General features: G+C 41.3%; 1 protein-coding gene across 1 annotated transcript; it reads left to right on the forward strand.

The window, feature by feature from the left end:
• The first annotated feature begins 434 nt into the window (after positions 1 to 434).
• LOC110700226 (DNA damage-inducible protein 1-like) lies at positions 435 to 1,204 on the forward strand. The gene is made up of 2 exons (XM_021877734.1): positions 435 to 657; positions 768 to 1,204. The coding sequence occupies exons 1-2, from the start codon at positions 435 to 437 to the stop codon at positions 1,202 to 1,204; spliced, it is 660 nt and encodes a 219-aa protein (XP_021733426.1).
• Positions 1,205 to 25,993: the final 24,789 nt, after the last annotated feature.

Here is a 25,993-nt window from a genome sequence, read left to right on the forward strand (position 1 = left end):
ATGTCAATTAAGCAGGCCAATGCTTTCTACTCCTCAAACCCCAAAAGGCCTTATGACCCCTACTCCAACACCTATAATGAAGGATGGAAAAACCACCCCAACTTCTCATACAAGAACACCCAAGCACAGCAAAATCCACCACCATCTCAACCCAACAACTACAACCAACCACCACCTAGCTTCCAACAAAGACCACCAATGAACCAACAACCAGTGCAACCACAACCCTAAAAATCCAGCCTTAAGGTAATGATGGAGAGCTTTATAACCGCAACAAATAGTGCCATCCAACACCAAAGTTGCTCCATCCAACAGTTGCAAGCCCAGAGTATACTCATGAAAAACCAAATAAGCCAACTTGCCAATCAAGTTAGCCAATCTTTAAAGACTCCGGGACTTTTCCGGGCCAGACAGAACAACCTCAAAAAGGCCACATGAATGTTGTTACTTTGAGGAGTGGAAAGCAATTGGAAGATCCTCCTACCAAGGAGACATCACAGGAGGTCGTTGAAGAAGTAGGTGCAAATGAGAAAGAAATTGACAATGCTAAGGTCGAGGATGAATCAAAGGAAGCACCTCCAAAGCCACTTGCCCCGTATGTGCCTAAAGTTCCTTTTCCTCAAAGGTTAGCCCAAGATAAACTTGAGAAAAAGTTCAGTAAGTTTCTTGATATTCTTAAAAAGCTTCATATAAATATTCCATTTTTAGATGCCATATCTGAGATGCCTTCTTATGCAAAATTTTTAAAGGATATGCTATCTAACAAGAAAAGTTAGAAGAGAATACTACAGTTGCTTTGAATGCAGAGTGCAATGCTATTTTGCAGAACACTCTCCTTAAGAAATTAGGAGATCCAGGTAGCTATTCGATTACAGTGAAGCTTGGGGATATCGAAATTAACAGGACATTGTGCGATCTTGGTGCAAGTGTGAGCCTCATGCCACTGTCCATATGCAAGAAGCTGCAAATGGGCGAACTCAAACCCAGACGCATATCTCTGCAACTTATAGACAGGTCAGTGAAGTTTCCTTTGGGTGTACTTGAGGATGTACCTCTTCGAGTAGGTAAGTTTTTCATACCCTGTGATTTTGTTGTGATGGAAATGGAAGAAGATGTGAATGTTCCAATTATACTCGGTAGACCTTTCTTAGCTACTACAGGTGCAATTATTGACATGAAGAAAGGTAAAATACTTTTGAAGTAGGTGATGAGAAATTGGAATACTCACTTTTGAATATCATGGGTGCTCCCTCTATGGGAGACACTGTTTGTCAGGTTGATGTGCTTGATGAGTTGGAAGGTGAGCAACTTCCCTGAACCAAAAGGATGATGCCCTTGAACAAGTGCTAATAGGGAAGGAAGATGTTGATGGAGATTGGGAATCAAGAGAGTATGTCAAGATGCTTGAAGAAGCAAAGGCCCACCCGAACATGAATCCAATCAGAGAGACACTGAGTGTAATGAATTTTGGGGAGAGTACTAAGCCTCCCGAGGTAGAGTTGAAACCCCTCCCCTCTAACTTAAAGTATGCATATCTTGGTCCAAACAATTCATATCCTGTTACTGTCAATGCTGCACTCAAGGACACAGAATTGGAGCAACTGCTCAATGTTCTGAAAACATATAAAAGTGTTATTGGGTACACCATTGATGATATCAAGGGTATTAATCCTTCATTTTGCATGCATAAGATCATTCTTGAAAACGATCATGCCTCTTCTGTAGAACCTCAAAGAAGACTTAATCCAAATATGATGGAGGTAGTGAAAAAAGAGGTTCTGAAATTGCTTGCTGCAGGAATAATCTACCCTATCTCTGATAGTAAGTGGGTTAGCCCTGTACAAGTAGTACCAAAGAAGGGAGGTATGACCGTTGTCAAGAATGACAAGGGTGAGCCAGTCGCCACTAGGATTGTTACAGGGTGGCGAACGTGTGTAGGTTATAGAAAATTGAATAAGGCCACCCTGAAGGATCATTTCCCCTACCCTTTATTGATCAAATGCTTGAAAGGTTGGCAAAGCATTACTTTTTCTCTTACTTGGATGGATATTTTGGTTTCTTTCAAATTCCCATCCGTCCCTGTGACCAGGAAAAGACTACTTTCACATGTCCATATGGCACCTTTGCATATCACAGGATGCCATTTGGACTATGTAATGCCCCTGCCACTTTTCAAAGATGTATGATGGCAATTTTCTCAAGACTCATAGAAAACACTATGGAAGTATTAATGGATGATTTCTCTGTCTATGGAACACCTTTGATGTATGCCTTGAAAATCTGAAAAAGGTACTCCAAAGATGTAAAGAAGTTAATCTGATTTTAAACTGGGAAAAATGCCATTTTATGGTGCAACAAGGAATTGTTTTAGGCCATGTTGTATCCAATAAGGGTATTGAAGTAGATAGAGCCAAAATAGAGGTCATAGAGCGCCTACCACCACCAAACTCTGTAAAAGGAGTTCGAAGCTTCCTTGGTCATGCAGGTTTTTACCGGGGTTTCAATAAGGATTTTTCGAAAATTGCTCGACCTCTAACTGAGCTCTTAGCTAAGGATGTTCCTTTTGTTTTTTCTGGTGCTTGTCTTGAGGCTTTTAACAGGTTGAAGGAAGCCTTGATCTCTGCTCCTGTCATGCAACCCTCAGATTGGAGTCTGCCGTTCGAAATCATGTGTGATGCTAGTGATTACGCAGTAGGAGCCGTGTTGGGGCAAAGGAAGGAGAAGAAGCTTCATGCCATATACTATGCTAGCAAAACTGTGAGTTCTGCTCAAATGAATTATGCCACAACAGAAAAAGAGATGCTAGCTGTAATATATGCAATTGACAAGTTTCATTCTTATTTGGTTGGTTCTAAGGTCATTATTCATACAGATCATGCAGCATTGAGGTACTTGATGACCAAAACCCATGCCACGCCTAGGTTGATTCGATGGATTCTTCAACTACAAGATTATGACATCGAGATCAAGGATACCAAGGGAACAGAGAATGTTGTTGCAGACCATCTTTCCCGTCTTCTCCTTGACCCTGAGGATGGAGATGATATTCCTTTTGATGATTCTCTTCCTGCAAAACACTTACTAGTTTTATTGCAGACTGAATCACCATGGTTTGCTGACTTGGCTAATTTCCTATCTATAGGTACAATGCCTCATGGCTACTCTTCTCAACAAAGGAAGAAATTCCTTTCTGAGGTAAAGAGATATTTTTGGGACGATCCGTTCCTGTACAAGCAATGCGTGGATACCATGATCAGACGATGTGTTCCAGAAATTGAGGTAAATAATATTATTTCACATTGCCATGACTTACCTTGTGGTGGACATGCATGCCCCTCGAAGACAATTGTAAAGATCTTGCAATGCGGATTTTATTGGCCTACGATGTTCAAGGATACATATGCCTATGTCAAGGATTGCGATAGATGTCAACAGACAGGTACAATTTCTAAGAAAAACGAGATGCCACTTAACAACATACTCGAGGTCGAGTTGTTTGATGTGCGGGGGATAGATTTCATGGGTCCGTTTCCCTCCTCCTATGGCAACCGTTATATCTTGCTAGCCGTTGATAATGTCTCAAAGTGGGTGGAAGCAATTGCTAATCCAACCAATGATGCTCGTGTGGTAGGTAAGTTTTTCAAGAAAGTTATTTTCCCTCGTTTTGGTTTGCCACGTGTGTTAATTAGTGACAGGGGAACACATTTTCTAGAGCATTGATTTGAAGCAATGTTGAAGAAATATGGAGTGCAACATAGGCTTGGAATTGGCTATCACCCACGGACTAGTGGTCAAATTGAAGAGTCAAATCGAGAGATCAAGTCCATTATCGAGAAAACTGTTGCACGAACAAGGAAGGACTGGTCTGTGAAGCTAGATGACGCACTATGGGTGTACCGAACGGCCTTCAAAACACCAATCGGAACAACCCCATATAGACTTGTCTAAGGAAAAGCATGCCATCTTCCCGTTCAGCTAGAACACCGAGCATTCTAGGCCATAAAAAGCTTGAATTTTGATGCTAAGGCGGCGGGAGAGAATAGACTATTACAACTCAATGAATTAGATGAGCTTCATCTTGAAGCCTATGAGAGTTCAAGGTGAAAGGAATGGTGTCCTTCCAAAAAGTGTATTCTTCCGATAGAGGGTTCAGAATTATTACGAAGCTAATTCTTCAGTAAGGTCAAGTGATCGGAATGCCTAGACGGAGGCCGCTTCCGATCAGTAATATCAATGTACAATTGATGTTACAGCTTAATCTTAGCTGAACCCTTCGGGTCGAACCCAATCGAATCACCGATCCGAGACGACGAATTAATCCGAAAGGATTTAATGAGTCGACAGAGTTTTACGAATACAAACGTCGGATATCGAGCCTAGGGCGTCGAGACCGAGCGTCGCAAAATCAGAAAGCGACAAGTATGAGTGTAGTCGTAGCACCACAATGGTCTAACCATGTGGATGCTATGCTAGTTTGAGCTAGCATGCACCTAGCATGGCTAGGCGCAAGCCTAAGCACACTAGGTGTGCTAGGCGCACCATCGCAGCCCTAGCATCATGCCTAGGCGCTATCGCAGCCCTAGCATGATGCCTAGGCACGCAGCCTATTGCAAGCACCACAAGCACCAGGCAGCCCATCGCAGCTAGCAGCGTGCTAGCCTGGGTGCGCATAGCAGCCTATCACAAGCACCACAGGCACCAGGCAGCCCATCGCATCTAGCAGCGTGCTAGCCTGGGTGCCTAGGTGCGCATGGTAACCTATCGCAAGCACCACAAGCACCAGGCAGCTCATCACAGCTAGCAGCGTGCTAGCCTGGGTGCCTGGGTGCGTATGGCAAGGCTACACACGCACCAAACACAGCCAACGCAGTGCTAGGCATTGGCGCATGTGCATGTGCGTGTGTGCGTGCCTCGCACCAAGCATAGCAGTGCTAGGCACTGGCTAATGCGTGTGCGAGTGTTGCGTGGTGCGTAGCATGCTGCATGTTGCGTGGTAAGTAGCGCGCTGCGTGTTGCTTGGTGCGTAGCACGATGCGAAGGAAGGGGCCAGCATGCGTGGCTCGCTAGCAGCACGCATGCTGGTTGTGCTAGCAATGGTGCGCAAGGTAAGTTTGCGTGCTAGCCTGTGCGTGGGCTGCTAGGGGCCAGTGCCAGCACTATGTGCTAGCAACGCCCAGTGCCAGCACACATCACCAGCACCAGCCCAGCAGCAGCACGCACTAGCTGGCTGGCTGGGGTGCTGGGCAGCAAGGCAGTGCTAGCTGGGACGCTAGCTGGCAGCCAGCTAGCCTTGCTTGACCCGGTTTTATGCATGGGATGTGGGAACCAAATCAAGGCCTTGGGGAGCAAGGCATATGGTCCCCCACCTAACCTTGTCCACCACTCTTTTGCATATGATCATTCCACTTGTCGAAATGTGATTAACTTGATTATTTATTTAATTTGGAAATTAAATAAATCATTGTATTTCAACACTCCCACATTGGTGGAGGATGAAAAATCAAGGGCTCATTTCCCTATAAATACCAAGCTTGGGTATTGGGAAATGAACAACCTTGAGTGGAATTAAAAAGGCAACTCTAATTAAGAGTAAACCTTTGATTCGTAAAACTCATAGTTATTTTGTCCGGGTCTTGACTAACCTTCAAGACTTAAGACGCTCGGGTCGGGTCAAGGGTACGATCCGTCGGAGATCTCGTGTTTTCGGGATTTTGAAGTAAGAGCTCTTTGGGAGCGAAGCACGCGACAAAGGTATAATTCTTGTTCTTAATCTTGTTTGATTAAGTTTAATATGCTTGTTAATTGTTTTAATTAAGGGGCGGGTCTTGGTGGGTTTCCTTCCGCGTTGTGTCGGGTCACTACGAAACTCTACAGCGGTATCGGAGCCACGCTCCTTTTAATTTTTGCAATTATTTTTTTTTTTAAATTTAGGTGTTTTAAAAGAATTAATTTTTTTTGTTCATGTTCTTCTAATTAGATTAGATGCTCGTTTTAATTAATTTTAAAACTCGATTTTATTTTCGATTTGGCTGTCGAACCCAGATTTTGGCTCAACAATAGTAATTTTTGGGTGGAATCGACATTCTGGAACAGATTCAACCCTATGAGGGCTATCCAGAAGCCAAATTCAAACCTGAAACCTATTTTTTATGGGGTTTTTCGTTTTTTAACGAAAATTTTAATTCTTTTTAAGCCTTGATTAATGCAAGCATTACAAGGTTAGATTAAATGCACATTTGCATCACTAATCTACTGGTTTTAAAATATCCTTAAGCATAATAATGGAGTTTTTATTAGTGCTTAAGTTGATATACCATTTTTCCACATAAACTTGTTTTTCACAAATTTTGCAAATAAATTGCAATAAAATGTGAAAGCTTGTTGTGATCTTGTAATTTTAAGTTCCTATAATGTTAAAGTTCTAATCTTTAAAGGTTTAAATGATTGACACCCTAACCCTAAATTCCATGTTGAACAAAGTTTGGATTTTTCATGTTTGGTTGATTAAAATCCATTAAGTTCAATTACTTGTGAGTAAAATTTGATTAATCTTCATATTTGAAGATGTAATCTTGGTATTTTACACAAGTATGCAAGTTGGAAAATTTTTTATCATTGGATGGTTAATTTATTTTTCCAACTCCCATTTGTCAAACCCATTATTAATTTGCATATTGGCAAGATTAATTATGGACATAGCTCATTTTATTTTAAGCATAAAGTTAGACCTAATTTTGTTCAAAATTGAAATTTTTGGATAATTTAGGCTTGTGCACCAATAAAATAAATTTTATTTAAGTAGGACTTTATTTTATTTTATTTTCCCTCAAATTAATTCTAAAATGTAATTTAGAATTAATTATTGTCACACACAAATCGGAATTAAATTATGAGAATTGGCACGCAAATCAAGGCAAAAACACCCAAGTGTCACCAAAGCTAGTCGGGCTGCCCAGCAGCCCACATGTGGCTGCTTATGGTGCGCGCAGGGGTGTGCCATGATGCTGCTGTGTGGCGAGGAGGCAGCTGTGTAGTGCGTGGGCCTTAGGCTGCTGGTGCGCTTGTGCTGCTGCTGGGCAGCGAGGCAGCAAGCCCTAGCCAGCTAGCCCACTGCTGCCTGCGCCAGCAAGCAGCTAGCATGCGTAACATGCTGCTGGTGCTAGGTAGAAAGGCAGGCTGTGCTAGGCATGCCTGCTAGCTGCCAGCACCACGCACCATGGCGCAGGGCCATGGGCTGCCTAACAGCCAATGGTGCACACCCACTAGGGGTTTTGTGGGAAGTTATTGCTTAATGTTTGAGCTATGCAATTTTGCAAATTTTTCAATTTTAAAATATTTTTGGTAATTATTTTAACGAGGCTAAAAACCTTGATTTTCGATTTTGCAAAATTTTGACAAATTATGGGTTATGCCGACTTAATTAATCGGATAAATTAAGTACGGATGCGGAATTTAGTGGGAGCTTAATTAGTTGCGTAAGCTTTTTGCGTTTAGAAATAATGGATTAAACAACTTTGACTAGTTTTAATTAGGCGCGTTAATTGGATTAACCAACTAAGTTAGTTACTAGTTTTGCGTGTTTAATTATGTATTTCGTAAAATTGCATGGGCCATTCACAAATAGTGAATGGGTGAATGGAAGATTGTTATTCAAAACAGGTCATTGAAAATGGCAACTAGTGGGGCCCGACTAGGATAGAAAATACACACTGCGTTCCGTTATGTATTTTTGTAAATCTAAATATGGTTTGCAAACCGTTAAGTATTTTTGTACTATTAGATTAATCTTAGTCGTTCTAGCTAGCTTCTTTTATTTCATTTTTGCCAAGATGTCTCAAGACGAGCCAAGAAGAAGACCTATGGAAATTGAAGATTTCAAGGGGTCATGCTAGTTGCCAAATGCATCTATTTTATGCCTTATATATTGTTATTATATATGATTGCTAGATGCATGTCTAGGATTTCTATTATGTTGCGACGATTAGTTAAGTTCACTTAAATCAACCAACATAGAAACCCTAGGTCCCTTAATAATATTGAGCTAAAATTTGTCGTTCCAAGTACAACACTTACCGAACTAATGCGCGTAAGTGATGGATTACGCCAAAGCGAGGCATCACTACTTCCCTAGGAACGTAAGGTGTACTAGGTATACAAGTTGTCTTGGTTAAGCTCAACGATATCAGTAAGGAGTCCTTAGATGTCGTGGCAAAAGAGATAAAATGTCATGAATGCATTAGATGCGACATTTTATCAAACCGAGAGTAGCTTGGAGATATTAGCAATTATATTGCTTACCTAAAGATATTTAATGATTAAGACAAGCCAAAGCATGCTTAACCATTTCTTGATCTTTGGGACCTCGGAATCATTTTATTCTCGCTCATAAGGGACATTTTAAATGCGTGGATAAAATGCTCAATAAGATTTGATATATGCATGAACGTTTTAAATTTCAACTTATTGATTTATGAATGGTTTTTCACTTCAAATTCTTTCAATTGTAGAACCATGTCTGCAAGTAACTCAAATAACAACCAATTCTCTTTGCGCTCAATTCTCGACAAGGAGAAGTTGAGCGGGCCAAACTTTCTTGATTGGCAAAGAAATCTCCGCATTGTACTAATGCAGGAGCAAAAGGAATACGTCCTTGATGAGGAAATGCCCGACGCTCCCAATGAGGAGGTCACTCAGGCTTCCCTTAACCGATGGCAAAGTGCAAATCGGGATGTCAAGTGCATCATGTTGGCCACCATGTCTCTGGACCTTCAAAAGACTTTCTTTGAAAAGGAGATAGCTTTTAAGATTATTTCTGAGCTTCAGAATAAGTTTCAAGAGCAGGCCCGAACTGAAAGGTTCGAAACCCACAGGCAGATCCTTGAGAGCAAGCTCAAGAAAGGAGAGCCAGTCAGCCCACGTGTCCTCAAAATGATTGGATTATTTGAGAACATGGAAAGGCTTGATGCTGGGTATTCAACCGAAATGGCAATTGACATCATTCTCCACTCCCTTCACAAAGGCTATGATCAGTTCAAAATGAACTATAACATGCATAGTATGGAGAAAACCCTCACCGAGCTTCATGGTATGTTGAAGCAAGCCGAGCAAACCCTCAAGGATGAGGGCAAGCATGACATGCTCATGGTGAGGAAGGGCAAGCCATTCAAACGTCCGGGCAAAAAGAAGAGCTTTAAAGGGAAAAAGAAGAATTTCCCGCCTAAGTCAAAATCTGCCAAGGGAAGCAAGGAAAAAAAGGCAGCCTCTTCTAAATCTGATTCCGAATGTTTCTACTGCGAGAAGAAGGGACATTGGAAACGGGACTGCCTCAAATTCAAGGAAGATAAGAAGAACATCAACGTTGCTTCTTCATCAGGTATTTTCGTTATAGACTTAAACTTCGCTAGCAAAACATCATGGGTATTAGATACCGGATGTGGCTCACACCTTTGTTCCAATGCTCAGGGACTAAAAATAAATAGGAGGCTAGAGAAGGGAGAGGTCGAGCTTCGGGTCGGCAATGGAGCAAGGATGTCTTTCGTCTCCGTTGGAACTCTCAGTTTGTCTTTGCCCTCAAGGCTTATTCTAGAACTTGAAAACTGCTATCATGTTCCAAGAGTGACCAAAAACATTATTTCAATATCGACGTTGGACGCCAAAGGATTCGAATTTCGAATCAAAAACAATAGTTGTTTTTATTTATTTTGATATTGTTTTATATGGTAAGGCACATTCAGAAAATGGTCTTTATGTGCTTTCTCTAGGCAAACAGGTTTATAACATCGAAAACACTGCCAAAAGGGCTAAGACCATCGAGTCGAATCAAACCTACTTGTGGCATTGTCTTCTTGGCCATATTAACAGCGCATCAAGAAACTTCTTCAAGAAGGTGTTCTTGACTCATTCGACTTAGAGTCGTTTGAAAATTGCGAAGGATGCTTATTAGGCAAGATGATAAAACAGCCATTCTCTAAGTTGGGAGAAAGGGCAAGTGACTTATTAGGTCTAATACACACGGATGTATGTGGACCAATGAGTACACCCGCAAGACAAGGTTACCGATATTTCATCACTTTCACCGACGATTATAGTAGATATGGCTATATCTACTTAATATCGAATAAATCTGAATCCTTTGAGAAATTTAAAGAATTTCATAAAGAAGTTGAAAATCAACTTGGCAAGAAAATTAAAGCACTTCGATCGGATCGAGGTGGCGAATATTTGAGCCATGAATTCGACGATCACTTGAAAAAAATGGCATTCTTTCAGAGTTGACACCTCCCAGAACTCCTCAATGGAATGGAGTGTCCGAACGGAGGAATCGAACCTTGTTAGACATGGTTCGATCAATGATGGGTCTTAGTGAACTCCCTATCTCTTTCTGGGGACATGCGCTACAAACTGCAACACTAACACTGAATAGAGCTCTGTCAAAAGCTGTTGAAAAGACTCCATATGAATTATGGACTAAGAAACCTCCTAGGTTGTCTTTTCTCAAGATTTGGGGATGCGAAGCATATGTCAAGCGATTAATTTCGGACAAACTTCACCCCAAATCAGATAAGTGTTTCTTTGTGGGATATCCAAAAGAAACCAAAGGGTATTACTTCTACAATAAATCCGAGAACAAAGTATTTGTTGCTCGTGATGGTTTCTTTTTGGAGAAGGATCACCTTTCCAAAATGACAAGTGGGAGGAAAATCAAACTCGACGAATTTCGAGAGGACGAGCAACAATGTCAACCTGACAAAACTGACAATCTCAATACTTTGGAAGCATCTAAGAAGATTGGTCAAAATCAAACAGACAATGAAAATGCTCAACCGATTACCTTTCGTAGGTCGCAACGGTAAAGATCTCAACCAGACAGATACCTCGGTATCGTCTTAACCGATGATCAGGACATCCTAGTCATGGATGGTGATTAGCCGGCGACATACAAGCAAGCTATGACGAGCCCCGACTCTGCAAAATGGCAAGAGGCCATGAAATCCGAGATGGACTCCATGTCTGAAAATCAAGTCTGGGACTTGGTGAATTTGCCAGAGGGTTATACACTCATTGGTTGCAAATGTATCAATATACAAAGCTAGACTGGTGGCAAAAGGTTATAGACAAGTCCACGGGATTGACTATGATGAAACTTTTTCACCAGTTGCAATGCTAAAATCCGTCTGGATCATCCTAGTGATTGCTGCATATTACGATTATGAAATAGGCCAAATGGATGTCAAAACCGCCATCCTTAATGGAATTTTGGAAGAAACTGTGTATATGACACAGCCAGAAGGTTTTGTCGATCCAGGCAACGCTAGAAAGGTTTGCAAGCTGAAGAAGTCCATTTATGTACTAAAGCAAGCCATTAGAAGTTGGAATCTACGATTTGATGAAGCCATTAGCAAGTTTGGTTTTATCAAGAATCCAGATGAATCTTGTGTATACAAGAAGGTCAGTGGGAGTGAAATTGCATTCCTAGTCCTGTATGTCTATGACATACTTCTCATTGGAAACAGCACAAAATTATTAGAGTCCGTAAAGGGCTGGTTGGGAAAATGCTTTTCAATGAAGGACTTAGGAGAGGCACAGTACATATTGGGCATCAAGATATAAAGGGATAGATCTAAGAGGATGATTGGATTAAGCCAGAGTACTTACATTGATAAAGTACTGGCTCAATTCCACATGGAGAATGCCAAAAGAGGGCATTTACCCATGTCCCATGGCATAACTCTCGGCAAGAAACAGTGTCCACAGACACCTGTTGAGCGAGAAAGAATGAATCAGATCCCATATGCTTCGCTAATCGGATCGATCATGTATGCCATGATATGTACAAGGCCAGATGTATCGTATGCCCTGAGTGCAACGAGCCGATACCAATCAAACCTAGGAGAGGCGCATTGGACTGCGGCCAAGAACATCCTTAAGTACCTGAAAAGGAACAAGGATAAATTCCTGGTGTATGGAGGCCACAAAGAACTGGTTGTTGAAGGTTACACCGACGCTAGCTTCCAGACTGACAGAGACGACTTCAAGTCACAGTCGGGGTACATATTCTGTCTGAATGGAGGAGCGTTTAGCTGGAAGAGTGCCAAGCAGAGCACCACTGTAGACTCTACAACGGAAGCCGAGTACTTGGCCGCTTCAGAAGCTGCCAAGGAAGCTGTTTGGATTCGCAAGTTCATTAGCGAACTTGGTGTTGTACCCTCAATCAAGGGGCCAATAGACCTCTATTGTGATAACAATGGAGCTATCGCTTAGGCCAGGGAGCCGAGAGAGCACCAGAAGGCCAAACACTTGCAAAGGCGATTTCACATGATAAGGGAATGGAAATCCGAAGGTAAAACACAACAAGCACATTGAGGCGATGGGAATTAAGCATGTTGGAGACTGGCTTTGAAATTCCCTGTACATGTGTTTTAATTAAATAGGATATTTAATGTAAGACAATGTATTAAAACCATTCATTAATGGAGTAATTAATTTTTGTGCAAAATTATCATTCACTCCATTGCAATTTAATTGTGGTTTAGAATTAAATAATGAGTCTATTCGATTTACGAAAATATTCAAAACAGGGTATCAAGACCATGTCTTGGATAAAGAAACACCTGTTAAGTGAACATTGAATATTTAAATCAAAAATTATCCCTAATCGAGGTCATCTAACAGATGGGCGATTGATGACCGCCATAAATTAGTGTGTAGTATGATTTACAGCACCGTTTCTTGTGCTGCGAGGATGTGACGGTCATAAATCATTTACACAGGCACAGTTTGGAACTGTACTGGATAAGACCTATGAGAGTACTTTAAGAAATTTAAAAAATTGTCATAATTACATTTCTCATTATGACTATCGGAACTTGTTTCCTCCGACCATGAGTATTGTGAAGTTTTCTTGTTTGAGTACTAGACTCTTTGATGTTTCCTAACATCTGCCGTAACTGGGGATCATAACGGGAACACTCAGGAGACTATGTCCTCTTAGTAAGAGGAACTTACAATACAAGATTGGGTTTGTCCCCCTACTAACAATAGGGATAATGTTTTGTTATTCACAAGGCCGCTCGAAGAGCGAGACTGTGAAAATGCATGGTCGTGCTCAGATGGATTTTAGAAATCATCTGCTTATTGACAATCGAACTCGGAGATCGAGAAACACTTCTGAACGTAATAAGGATGACAAAGAATCTTACCTTATAGTTTACGAAGAAACATTAAGTGACATAGGAAATGGGCTATACACTGTATGCACACTTGTCCGGAAGGACAAGTGGGAGAATGAAAGGAATGGTGTCCTTCAAACAAGTGTATTCTTCCGATAGAGGGTTCAGAATTATTACGGAGCTAATTCTTCAGTAAGGTCAAGTAACCGCAATGCCTAGGTGGAGGCCGCTTCCGATTAGTAATATCAATGTACAATTGATGTTACAACTTAATCTTAACTAAACCCTTCGGGTCGAACACAATCGAATCACCGATCCGAGACGACGAATTAACCCAAAAGGATTTAATGAGTCGACAGAGTTTTACGAATACAGACGTCGGATATCGAGCCTAGGGCGTCGAGACCGAGCTTCGCAAAATCACAAAGCAACAAGTATGAGTGTAGCCGTAGCACCACAATGGTCTAACCATGTGGATGCTAAGCTAGTTCGAGCTAGCATGCACCTAGCATGGCTAGGCGCAAGCCTAAGCACACTAGGTGTGCTAGGTGCACCATCGCAGCCCTAGCATCATGCCTAGGCGCTATCGCAGCCCTAGCATGATGCCTAGGCACCATAGCAGCCTATCGCATGCACCACAAGCACCAGGCAGCCCATCGCAGCTAGCAGCGTGCTAGCCTAGGTGGCTGGGTGGGCATAACATCCTATCGCAAGCACCACAAGCACCAGGCAGCCCATCGCATCCAGCAACGTGCTAGCCTGGGTGCCTGGGTGCGCATGGCGGCCTATCACAAGCACCACAAGCACCAGGCAACCCATCGCAGCTAGCAGCGTGCTAGCCTGGGTGCCTAGGTGCGCATGGCAGCCTATTGCAAGCACCACAAGCATCAGGCAGCCCATCGCAGCTAGCAGCGTGCTAGCCTAGGTGCTTGGGTGCGTATGGCAAGGCCGCACACGCACCAAGCACAGCCATCGCAGTGCTAGGTACTGGCGCATGTGCATGTGCGTGTGTGCGTGCCTCGCACCAAGCATAGAAACACTTATCTGTGTGGTGCGTAGTATGTTGCGTGTTGCGTTGTGTATAGCGTGCTGCGTGTTTCGTTGTGCGTAGCACGATGCGAAGGAAGGGGCCAGCATGCATGGCTCGCTAGCAGCACGCATGCTGGTTGTGCTAGCAATGGTGCGCAAGGTAAGTGTGCGTGCTAGCCTGTGCTTGGGCTGCTAGGGGTCAGTGCCAGCACTATGTGCTAGCAGCGCCCAGTGCCAGCACACAGCACCAGCACCAGCCAAGCAGCAGCACGCACTGGCTGGCTGGCTGGGGTGCTGGGCAGCAAGGTAGTGCTAGCTGGCACGCTAGCCGGCAGCCAGCTAGCCTTGCTTGACCTGGTTTTGTGCATGGGATGTGGGGACCAAATCAAGGCCTTGGGGAGCAAGGCATATGGCCCCCACCTAACCTTGGCCACCACTCTTTTGCATATGATCATGCCACTTGTCGAAATGTGATTAACTTGATTATTTATTTAATTTGGAAATTAAATAAATCATTGTATTTCAACACTCCCACATTGGTGGAGGATGAAAAATCAAGGGCTCATTTCCCTATAAATACCAAGCTTGGGTATTGGGAATTGAACCACCTTGAGTGGAATTAAAAAGGCAACTCTAATTAAGAGTAAACCTTTGATTCATAAAACTCATAGTTATTTTGTCCGGGTCTTGACTAACCTTCAAGACTTAGGACGCTTGGGTCGGGTCGAGGGTACGATCCGTCGGAGATCTCGTGTTTTCGGGATTTTTAAGTAAGAGCTCTTTGGGAGCGAAGCACGCGACAAAGGTATAATTCTTGTTATTAATCTTGTTTAATTAAGTTTAATATGCTTCTTAATTGTTTTAATTAAGGGGCGGGTCTTGGTGGGTTTCCTTCCGCGTAGTGTCGGGTCACTACGAAACCCTACACAAGGTTGTATAAGGAGAAAACAAAAAGGTGGCATGACAAAAATCTTGTTAGAAGAGAGTTCAAAGAGGGGTATCAAGTCCTTCTTTTCAACTCTAGGTTGAGACTATTCCCAGGTAAGCTTCGGTCTAGGTGGTTGGGGCCATTCAAGATCAAAAAGGTCTTCCCCTATGGCACTATTGAGTTGGAAAACACAAGAGGGGAACCCTTCAAGGTCAATGGACAGAGAGTGAAGCACTACCGAGTTGGTGATCCCATCGATGAGGGGGTGGACATCACACTCTCGTCCCCATCACCGAGCTCTTGAGAATCACTACGGTCGAACTAAAGACCTTATAAACAAGAACTAAATGGGAGGCAACCCATTCTCGAGTTTTCACTTTTCTTTTTCTATTTTTTTATTAATTCATTCTTGATTTTAGGTGTAAATCTTTTGTGTTCTAATTTGCGTTTGTTTGTCTTCTCTTAAAATAGGTGAAAAGAGCCAAAATTACGGAGGAGGGTTTCACTGAAGAAGCACGGCCGTGCCTAGCAAAGGCACTTCCGTGCCTCAGAGGCAGAGAGTTGAGGTTTGCAACATCGAACTAAGGCACGTCCGTGCCTCAGTTTCAAAAAAAAAAAAACAATATATATATATATATATATATATATATATATATATATATATATATAATTAGGCATGTCCGTGCCTCTGAGGCAGAAAGTTCATAACTGTTTTCTCGAAAGAGGCACGTCCGTGCCTCCCTCGAAAATAAGAAGGCACGGACATGCCCCTTTCTTTCATTCTCAACTTTTAACTTCTCAAAATTTTCGAGCATTCTTCTCTTTCCCTCAACTCCAAATTCGCCCAAACTCCCTAAATTCCTCACCTCTACTCACAAATCCACCAAGATCTTCAAGTTTCTACCTCTTCTACTCCAACTACACACTCCATTAACATCAAAAACCAATTCAAACCCCAATTTTTGCAAAATTTTTGAGCAAACCCTAGGTTGAAATCAATTTGGGGGTTTTTTATTTTGAACTTTTTGGAGCAATTGGGAGGCAAGGATAGGCTTCTAAGGTGTTGCTAGCTACCATTGAGGATCAATTGCGGGTATTGAACTCCCACCACACCTTGGGTACCCTCTTTTCATGCATTTTCTCTCTCTAAGTTTTTATGTTTAATTTGCAAAAAGTGTTCATAGAAATTGCTTGAGTGAGATAGTTGTGATTTGTTTGTCTATTTTGCTTTGATTATTGTGACTGAAAATTGGTGTTAGTGTAGTTGTGAAATTTTTTTTGCATCTTGTTGATTGTTGTGAGTTTGTGAAAACCCCATATAGGTGATAGTATAAATTGGTTGTTTCTTTGTGATTTAGTTGCATACATTGTTGTGGAATTGTCAACCATGGCCTCTTTCTCAAATCCTAGGAGAAACCGTCCAAGAAACACCTCCACCAAGGGCTTGATAAACCAACCACCTCCACAACCACTTGTCCACATTCCTCCTATTGAAACTTTTGGGATAAATTTCAAGGCCAACGAAGAGTATACGAGAAATTTCCTTAGGATTCGAACCCGATCAATAGTCCCGACTAGATTTTTCGACCAAGAAGCCATGGCCACCTTAGGTATGGGCAATGAAGTCCATAGAATCTTTAGCCGGTTAGGGTGGAATGGATTCCTTGAAAAGCACGCCCACACATACTCTAACATTACCTATGAGTTCCTTTCTACCATAGAGGTCCGTCGTAGGCCCGACGGACATACACCTAGGGACGTTTCATTTCACTGTTTTGGTGAGCGTCATACCCTCACGGTGAGGGAAGTCAATGAGCTTTTAGGATTCCCCACCTATGGACAACTAGGTAGGCCTAACTATGATAGGTTGAACGACTATGGTGACCTACACATGTGGCAATACTTAACTGGACTAGATAATTATGACCCTAGTCACTCTAAATCCACATGCATTATCCATCCGGCCATTCGACTTATCTGTAGACTCTTTTCCTAGACTTTGTTTGCTAGACTAAACACAAGGGGAGTCTGTTCGGCCAAGGAACTCTACTTTTTGTGGCACTTACTAGCCCACCCCGACCCTTCTGAACATGAGGAGGTGATTAACCCTGGGGCTTGGTTTATTGACCATTTGTACCATGTGGCCATAGGGACTGGGGATATTGCCATTGGGGGTATGCTTTCATTACTTGTTAGTGGCTACGTGCATGATTTTGCAGATTTGGAGGAGTACAGGGTTGCAGGCCCTACCACATTGAGGTTCCAGAGTTTACAGCAGACGTCGTCGAGGTCAAGGCTACGAATGGTTGGTCGGTCGACCTACTCTACCCCGACCCGTCCCCTATGCTTTTCTCCCAAAGGTTGGGATTCCCCCAGTGGCTGGGAGGGATACTCGGATTATCCCTCCTGACTTCATTTGGCCACCTCAGCATCTAGAGGGCGTCCTATTGCCCGTGGGGGAGGGAGCCCAATTGCCCGCAGGGGAAGGCCAAGCACAGATGGAGGAAGACATTCCAGATGCATTCTCGCAAGCCCCACCTAGCTTGGAGGAGCATATTGCCTCCATGCGGACCGATTTGAACCATGTCATGCTTGGCATGGGAGACTTGAGGAGGGATGTCAGTGACACGCAGAGGGCGGTCACGAACCTATTGATGTCCTAGCACCGACCCGAGCTATGGTTTTCCCCTTACCCCTCCTGATCAGTAGATTTGTTTCCCTCTCCCCTTGTCCATTTACACTGTTATATTCATACATTGAGGACAATGTATGGTTTAGCTTGAGGGAGGATTCACTTTTCACCTTGTATATTTTAGTTTTCTTTTAGTATTTGGTTAGTTTATTTCTTTTTAGTGTTGATTGATATGCCTTTACATGCCTATACTTCTATGATAACAATCATATATGTGTGCTTTGCAAAAATATTTTTCAAAAACCCATTCACCGATTTGCTTGGAATCGAGTTGGTTTGTGGCCAGGATGGTCTCCCCGCTCTACTTATGTGAATAGCTTGTGTACCCGGTGAGAGTTTTGAGCCATATTTGACTGATTTCACACTATCTTAGTCGTGTTTTTTTTCATGTGTTTAGTTGCGAAAAAATGATTGAATTTTCCTTTTAGAGAATAGAGCCTCCACATTCTAGGCCTACATATTTTTTTATTTTTCATTCACCCGTAGTTTGAGCCAATTTGAGCCGTGTTTTAACCCCTTCTTGATACCCTACGTTTAAAGCCATAGAGCTATTTTTCTAGGTTTATTTTGAAGGTGCATTACACTTGTTAAAGCCCTATGAGTGATGTGTATTACAAAAAAAAAACGAAAAAAAAATGAAAAAAAAGAAGAAAAAAAAACAAAGAGAAAGAAGGGAATTGATTTATTAGAAGCAAGGAAGGAAGAAAGGAAAAGAAAGAAAAAAAGAAAAAGGGTTTTAAAAGTCTTTAAGGGTCTTCCTAATTCCTAATTTTCTATGAGTCCCTTTCTTTTTGTGAAAAAATGAAAAAAAAAGAAAAAAAAAAAGAAAAAAAGAGTATGAAAAAAAATGAAAAAAAAAAGAAAGAAAGAAAGAAAGAAAAGGGCTATGTTTATATTGTATGAAGTTGGATGAAATAAGGTTGGCTTGAACCCGACATTTGAATGTGTAGTGGGATTAGGATTTGTTATATTTTGAGCACCACATTCCCAAATTACGTCATCCAACCCTTATTTACCGAGCTTACCCTTTATGGATTTCATGATTTTCGTAATTGCATCAATCATTAGAAGTGGAGAAAGTCACATTGCAAGCCTAAAGAGGCCGATTCATGTGAAGTTGACATGCATTTTATGCCTAGGTTGAGTGATATCACATTTCACCCCGTAAACACATGAGCGTTTATTGTTTTTATTTTTCGCAACTAAAGTGAGAGCTATTCATGTTTGTGTGAGTTGGTATGGGGAGATGTGTGGTAAGATGTTTGTCGATTCCAAGTATATGAGGTTTATGGTGGTTTTTATGCATATTGACTCTTATTTCTATTTTCCTCGTGATTTCAAATTGATGGCACATTGTGATGGTTTGAGAAGTTGTCTTTCTCCTCCCTTGTGATTTATGGTTAAATTCTTGATGACAAGCATTAGTTTAGCTTGGGGGAGTTTGATAAGTCGTGTTTTGTGCATATTTATTAGCTTATTTTTAGTTGATTTCATTAGCTTAGTCGAGTGTTTTAGTCTAATTTGGTACAATTTGGTTTAGTTTCGATGATTCGATGCTTTTATGGGTAGTTTCGTTGTTTTTGATGTATTTCAGGCTTAACGGAGCTAATTTGGATGTTTTACGAAGTCACGAAGCTAAAACCGAGGCCCAAGAACCTTCACAAAGCTTGATGATTGAAGAAACAATGATTTAGGGCTTTTTGGAGATAGGCACGGCCGTGCCTAGCTGAGGCACTGATAAGTGGCATTTATGCCACTATTTAGATCCTCTAATTGCGGTATTTTTCTACGTTTGTCCCTTGTTTGTACCCCTTTTGCTCCGTTTCTCCCTTTATTATGTTTTTGTGCTTTTCCTCGTGTTTTGTAGGCTTTTGGAGTTGATTTTAATAGAATGAAGAGCTTGGAGAATTGGAGTTCATTTGAAGAGCTACAAAGGAAGTTAAGGAGCAAGCAAGCAAGGCCATACGGACAGCGCGGGTCGTGCTTTCAGAATGGCGCGGGCGCGCCAAACCAAGCGCGGGCGTGCCTAACATTGGGGTTGAAAATATTGAAGGAGGCAGAATGTAGGCGCGATTTGGGCGCGGCTTAGGCGCGGGCGCGCCTAAGATAGGCGCGGGCGCTCCTAAGATAGGCGCGGGCGCTCAAGGGCCTGAACTCCGAAACTAACCTTTGTTCACTCTTTTAGCCATAAATTTTGATCTAAAAATTGGATTGAGGTGATTCAAGTTGCATTGGAAACTAGATTTAAATAGCTTTCCAACGGTAGGTTGCACGCCCATAGAAGACTCCTAGAACAGAAGTTATGGCCGTTTGAAAATGAATGTCGCTGTCAGGCCAATCCCAGTGCCCGGGCGCGCAGGCAAATATCGCGGGCGCGCACGAGCAGCTACGGGTCTTTTAAACGCTTCTTCCTCTCCTCTTTTTATAAGTTTGGATGGTGGGTTTCTTTGGGGTTTTTCTCTCTCCTCTTTGAGGGGTTAAACCCTAACATCTCTCCATCAATCTTCACATAAATTAGGCTTAGATTTTGTTTTAATCTTTGTTTTTATAATTTGTAATGTAGATTAAGAGTAATTTAGGGTATTTTAGAAAGAGAAAGTGAAGAGCTTCAATGGTGGATTGAAGAAGATGAAGATGCAAAGTGACATTGTTTTGGATTCCTTTTCAATACTTCAATGAGCATTCTAAACTCTATCTCATTTATTGTTCTTTCTTAATTTCTTGCTTGATTAGAGTAGTTGTTTAGTTTAATTGCTTCTCTTTGTTCTTCTTGTTGGGTTTTGTGTTAGTTGTTCATGATTAGTGAGTAATTCCCTTTACTAAGGGATTGGTGATAGCATGTGGTGAATCTTGAATGTATTAGGCTAGACAAATGTTGGTTATATGTGATTAAATATACCTTGTAACCATGTTTTACTAATTACTCCATGTGAATGGCCAATCATGTGTTGTAATTGGGTGGATTGAACTAAGTTATGACGATAGTGTAACTTAGGGATATCCATTAGGTGATCGATTCTATGCAAAAACCTTAACTTTCACAGCTTATGACGATAGTATGAGCATGTGTTAAGTTGGGAAAGCCTTTGACCCCGATAGGTGGTTAGATGGTATTGTTGGTATTGCCTTATATGAGATATTTGGTTTGCATGTAAACTCATTTCCATTGCCTAACTTTATTGAAGATCATTGTCATGTTTGACCCTCTCCCTTGGTGTTAGTTTAACTTAATATAAATCTCATTTTTGTTTATTGTTCTATCCATCCTATCTCTTTGACCTAGCTTAATTGGTGGTGGTGTTGATAGTGTTTATGTCGTCTCCGTGGTTCGACCCTCTACTTACCACTAAACTTGTTTAGTGTAGGTGTAGGTTTATAAATATTGTTTGGTTGAGGGTAGTTAGTCCAACGACCTAATTATCCTTCACCAAAATGGCGCCGTTGCCGGGGACGGCTTCCATTATTGTTGTATTACCTTATTGAGTCTAGGTCTTTGCGAATATTTTCTTTTCTTTTTGTTTATTTTTTTTTGTTTAAAAAAAAAAAGGAAAAAAAAGGGGAAATTCCAAAAATATTTGAGCTTTCTTATTTGGTTGCTATTTGTTTTGCCTCATTGAGTCATGGATCAATTTGTCCAAAATGAAATGTCATGTCCTTCTTTGCCTCAATTTGAATATGATCCCTTTTGGGTATACTTTAATAGGTTTGAAGACTTCTCTAATTACCTTGGTTGTACTTTAAGGGAGTCTTGTGAGATAATTTATTGGGGTTTGAATGAGTACACTAGGGGGGTGGTTGAAAACAAATTTAATGGTGAATTTCGAGCCACATCTTCGGATGGGGCTTGGGATTTCTATTTGTGGTTTGCTCGGGATAGCAATGAGCAAGATAATTATAATAATTGTCGTGATTTTTCTAACTCTTGCATAAACTCTAATGATGATTCTTATGATCCCCATGATGATCCCTTGATGCATGATGGCAACCCTTCCCTTTTGTATGCTAATTGTAATGAGATGCATCCTAATGTTGATAATTTTCATGATATTTTTCAATGTTCATCAATTATGTGCATGAATTCCAATGATGCTTCACACACCCAAAATTCTCAAATGCATAATTCTTCATCTTCCTTTCCTTTTTCATACACGATTCCTAATGAGTTCCCCTATGTGTCTAATGAGCCTTTTTGTGAGGGTAATTCAGTGGGGAGATCGAAGGAAGAAGAGTGTATGGAGATGCTTAAGGAGTTTATGAGAAAACAAGATGAAGAGAGGAATGAAAGGGAAGCTTGGATTAAAATGATGGAAAGTAAAATTTCCCAACTAGCCTCATCCCAAGAGGATGCCTTTCCTTCTTCTCCCTCCTCCCATTTGAGTGAGCCTAAGGGTAATCAAGAGAGTGAGACAACTCATTTGGAATTTGAGAATGTGATTGAGGATGATGATTTTGAAAGTGATGGAGGGAGTATGGATGGTGAGATTTTTCATGACTTCGTGAATACCAACCCCTCCACCCAATTTGAGCCTCAAAACTCTTCGCAACCCATTGACGATACAAAATTGATGCAATTAAACATTGATTTGAGGTTGCTTAGAGAAAATTTTGGTTTAGGTGATGATGAGATACCGATGTTCATTCATGGTGACTTGGGGAATGTTAACAATGATGATCATGCTCTTGTTGAGAGTGAAATATCCCAATTGGTGATTGAGAATACATCGAAAATCTTTGAGGGTATTGAAGATGAGTTGGAAGAGAAAGCTTGTAATTCAATGCTAGGTGGTGTAATTGAGGTGGTGAGTGCGATCCCAATTCAAACCCCTTCAACTTACATCCCTTTTTCAAGGAAGTTTAGCAATATTCCTTCTTTTCCCATCTCACTACCATATTTTCTCAAAAATAAACCAATTGAGGAGCCCCTTGCCTCTCTATACCACCATGGCCTTACTTTTGATTTCAATGATGAGCTTTCACCTTCCAAAATGCAACTAAATGAGTTTGTTCCCTCTTTTTCTTTTTCTTATTTTAATTTTTCTTTTGATTTTTCTTTTGATTCTTTTTATTTTTCTTTTCCCCCTCCCCTCAAGCATAGAGTTTCTTTCAACTTTGTGCTTGCTTGTCATATGAGCATCACTTATGCTCTTTTTCATGAAATATTTTCCGATGCATATGACAAGCTTTTGCGTTCTTTGTCCGGTTATTTACTAATAAGGTCAATCTTGGACCTTAAACAAGACTTTCTCGGGAAGTAACCCGTGTTTATATTGCTTTTAATTTTCTTTTATATCTTTTAATTTTGTTTTCCTCTTGTTTATCTTTGTATATAGGTACTTGATGTCTATACTTTTGCGCATGACCTTTGACCGAGAACCATAAGAAGTAGAAAACCAAGGAATATTTGTAAATGGAATTTGAAGCATCAAAGAAGAGCAATTTAATGGAAATGAGGAAAATGACTTAATTTGCGGGTTTCTACACCCACCTAACATTTTGGTTCACTCTTTCCATCTCCTCTCTTTTGTTGCTTTACCCTTTTATTTTCATATGGTTTGAAAGATAAATGTTTGTGGTTTTGTTGTTTCCTTCTTCCCTTTCTTGGTCTCTTGATTGCTTGATTTACCCCCCATACATACCAAGGTTTATTTTTGACTTTGGTTATTCTATATTTGGATGGCCATGAGTGCCTTATTGACTTGACTTTTGGTATGCATGGCTTTGTCGTTGATCATGCTCTCTTCTAGCGCAATTTGTATATACATTCTCAAGTTTTTCTCGTTTTGTGAATATTTGTTTGTATAGCGTCTTTTCCTTTGAAAACAAGGCAAGTTTGCATATGTGTTTTGATCCGTTCTTGTTTTGGTCTTACTACTTTGAACTTGTGTCCTTGAATGTTTTCCTTCCTAATTGGTAATGGTATGCACGGTTTGAGAGTGTTTTGGGTTGAGTTAAACATATTTTAATGCTAAGGTAGCGGTTTTAAGAACTTTGGGATACTTGTAGCCTTAATCCATGGTTGTGGTAAGACGGTGTCGCTCTCCATGGTGGATATGAACCCCTTAGGTCGGTAATTGCTATACAAATCCCGTGTGAGGTTTATTTGTTCTAGCCTTCATCAACTTTGTTGAGTGGCATATTTGGATCCTTGGTTATGCATTTTCAAATCCAGAGTTTGACTTCTATCTACCCGAGATCGTGACCGAACCCTTTAAGGGAGGACATAGGCATTTTTCATTTTCTTATCCTTCTTTTTGTTTTGTTACAAAATTGGTTTTCTTTTAAATTTGCCCCTCTTTCTAACCCTTTGAGCCTATTTCCCTTTCTTGATTTTGAGCCACATTACAAACCGAATGACCTTTTGTTCCCCTAAACCTTTTGTTTATGTGAAGCATGTTGGTTTGAGAATTGTTTTGTGTTGATTTTGAACGCAAATGAGAAAGTTGTAGTTCTTTGGTCAAGCAAGTGAGTAAACTGTGTTTCTATTCAGTGAAATAAGAGAAAATGCTTATGAAAAGCCGTCCTTACTCAAATAAGGTAAGGACCAAAAAAAAAAAAAAAAAAAAAAAAAAAAAAAAAAAAACTTCATATCCCTCGTGTTTGAGCATTGAGGACAATGCTCCGTTCAAGTGTGGGGAAGTCCTGTTTCTTAGTCTTGTTAGTGTGTGTTTATTGAATAAGTGTGGGGGAATACCACCAAATTTTTAAATTTTTTAAAATTTTTCCCACCTTACACCCCAAGCATACCCTTACAACCAATAAAAGACCTTTAGACCCTATAGAGTTTAGTCTTTATCGATGGAGGAAGATAGTTGTCAAGCTTATAGAGAGAGAGTGCATAGCCAAGACGTCGGGATAACCTTCTCATCGTTTTCATTTCTTTATCTTTTTCCGGTTCCTTCGAGGAACCATGAGAAGCCCACCTAATGGTTGACTTGAAGCTAGTGGAGAGAACGCGGCTAGCTAGTTTGGGATGAAAGGTGAATTGTACGGCTCTTAGTTCTCTATGCTTAGCTTAGTCTGTGTTTCTTTCAACCCTAAACATCTTGGAACGTGCATACCCTTATTTGTTTAGAAAGTTGTGCATTCATTGGTGCTTGTTTCGTTCCAAAAAGTCCACCAAGAACGTCTTGTTTTTGTGTTTATTTTATTTGTCTATGCATTGCCTTGTTTGTGTTGCTTTATGTGTAGAGTTATGGGTTAAACTCTTTGGAAACCCTTACGAGAGCACACTCGTCCTCAAAGGCGACTTTGAGGTTTAAATGGCTTGTTGTTTACGCTAAAAACAACCGTGATTCCTACGAAAGTGAGTTAGTGTATATTCTTTTTCACCCCTCTCCTTTTAGTGTTATTAGATCCTTTTTCTTTCTTTTTGTTTCTGCTTTTGTTCTTGCTTGAGGACAAGCAAGAGGCAAGTGTGGGGGAATTTGATAAGTGGCATTTATGCCACTATTTAGATCCTCTAATTGCGGTATTTTTCTACGTTTGTCCCTTGTTTGTACCCCTTTTGCTCCGTTTCTCCCTTTATTATGTTTTTGTGCTTTTCCTCGTGTTTTGTAGGCTTTTGGAGTTGATTTTAATAGAATGAAGAGCTTGGAGAATTGGAGTTCATTTGAAGAGCTACAAAGGAAGTTAAGGAGCAAGCAAGCAAGGCCATACGGACAGCGCGGGTCGTGCTTTCAGAATGGCGCGGGCGCGCCAAACCAAGCGCGGGCGTGCCTAACATTGGGGTTGAAAATATTGAAGGAGGCAGAATGTAGGCGCGATTTGGGCGCGGCTTAGGCGCGGGCGCGCCTAAGATAGGCGCGGGCGCTCCTAAGATAGGCGCGGGCGCTCAAGGGCCTGAACTCCGAAACTAACCTTTGTTCACTCTTTTAGCCATAACTTTTGATCTACAAATTGGATTGAGGTGATTCAAGTTGCATTGGAAACTAGATTGAAAGAGCTTTCCAACGGTAGGTTGCACGCCCATAGAAGACTCCTAGAACAGAAGTTATGGCCGTTTGAAAATGAATGTCGCTGTCAGGCCAATCCCAGTGCGCGGGCGCGCAGGCAAATATCGCGGGCGCGCACGAGCAGCTACGGGTCTTTTAAACGCTTCTTCCTCTCCTCTTTTTATAAGTTTGGATGGTGGGTTTCTTTGGGGTTTTTCTCTCTCCTCTTTGAGGGGTTAAACCC

This window comes from Chenopodium quinoa, unplaced genomic scaffold (genome assembly GCF_001683475.1).
Source record: "Chenopodium quinoa cultivar QQ74 unplaced genomic scaffold, ASM168347v1, whole genome shotgun sequence".
In the NCBI taxonomy this organism is placed as follows: domain Eukaryota; kingdom Viridiplantae; phylum Streptophyta; class Magnoliopsida; order Caryophyllales; family Amaranthaceae; genus Chenopodium; species Chenopodium quinoa.

Coding starts and splice junctions, on each gene's coding strand:
- LOC110700226 (XM_021877734.1), top strand. CDS start 435: ATGAATGTTGTTACTTTGAGGAGTGGAAAGCAATTGGAAGATCCTCCT. Junction 658..767: donor TAAACTTGAGAAAAAGTTCA/GTAAGTTTCTTG, acceptor CTATCTAACAAG/AAAAGTTAGAAGAGAATACT.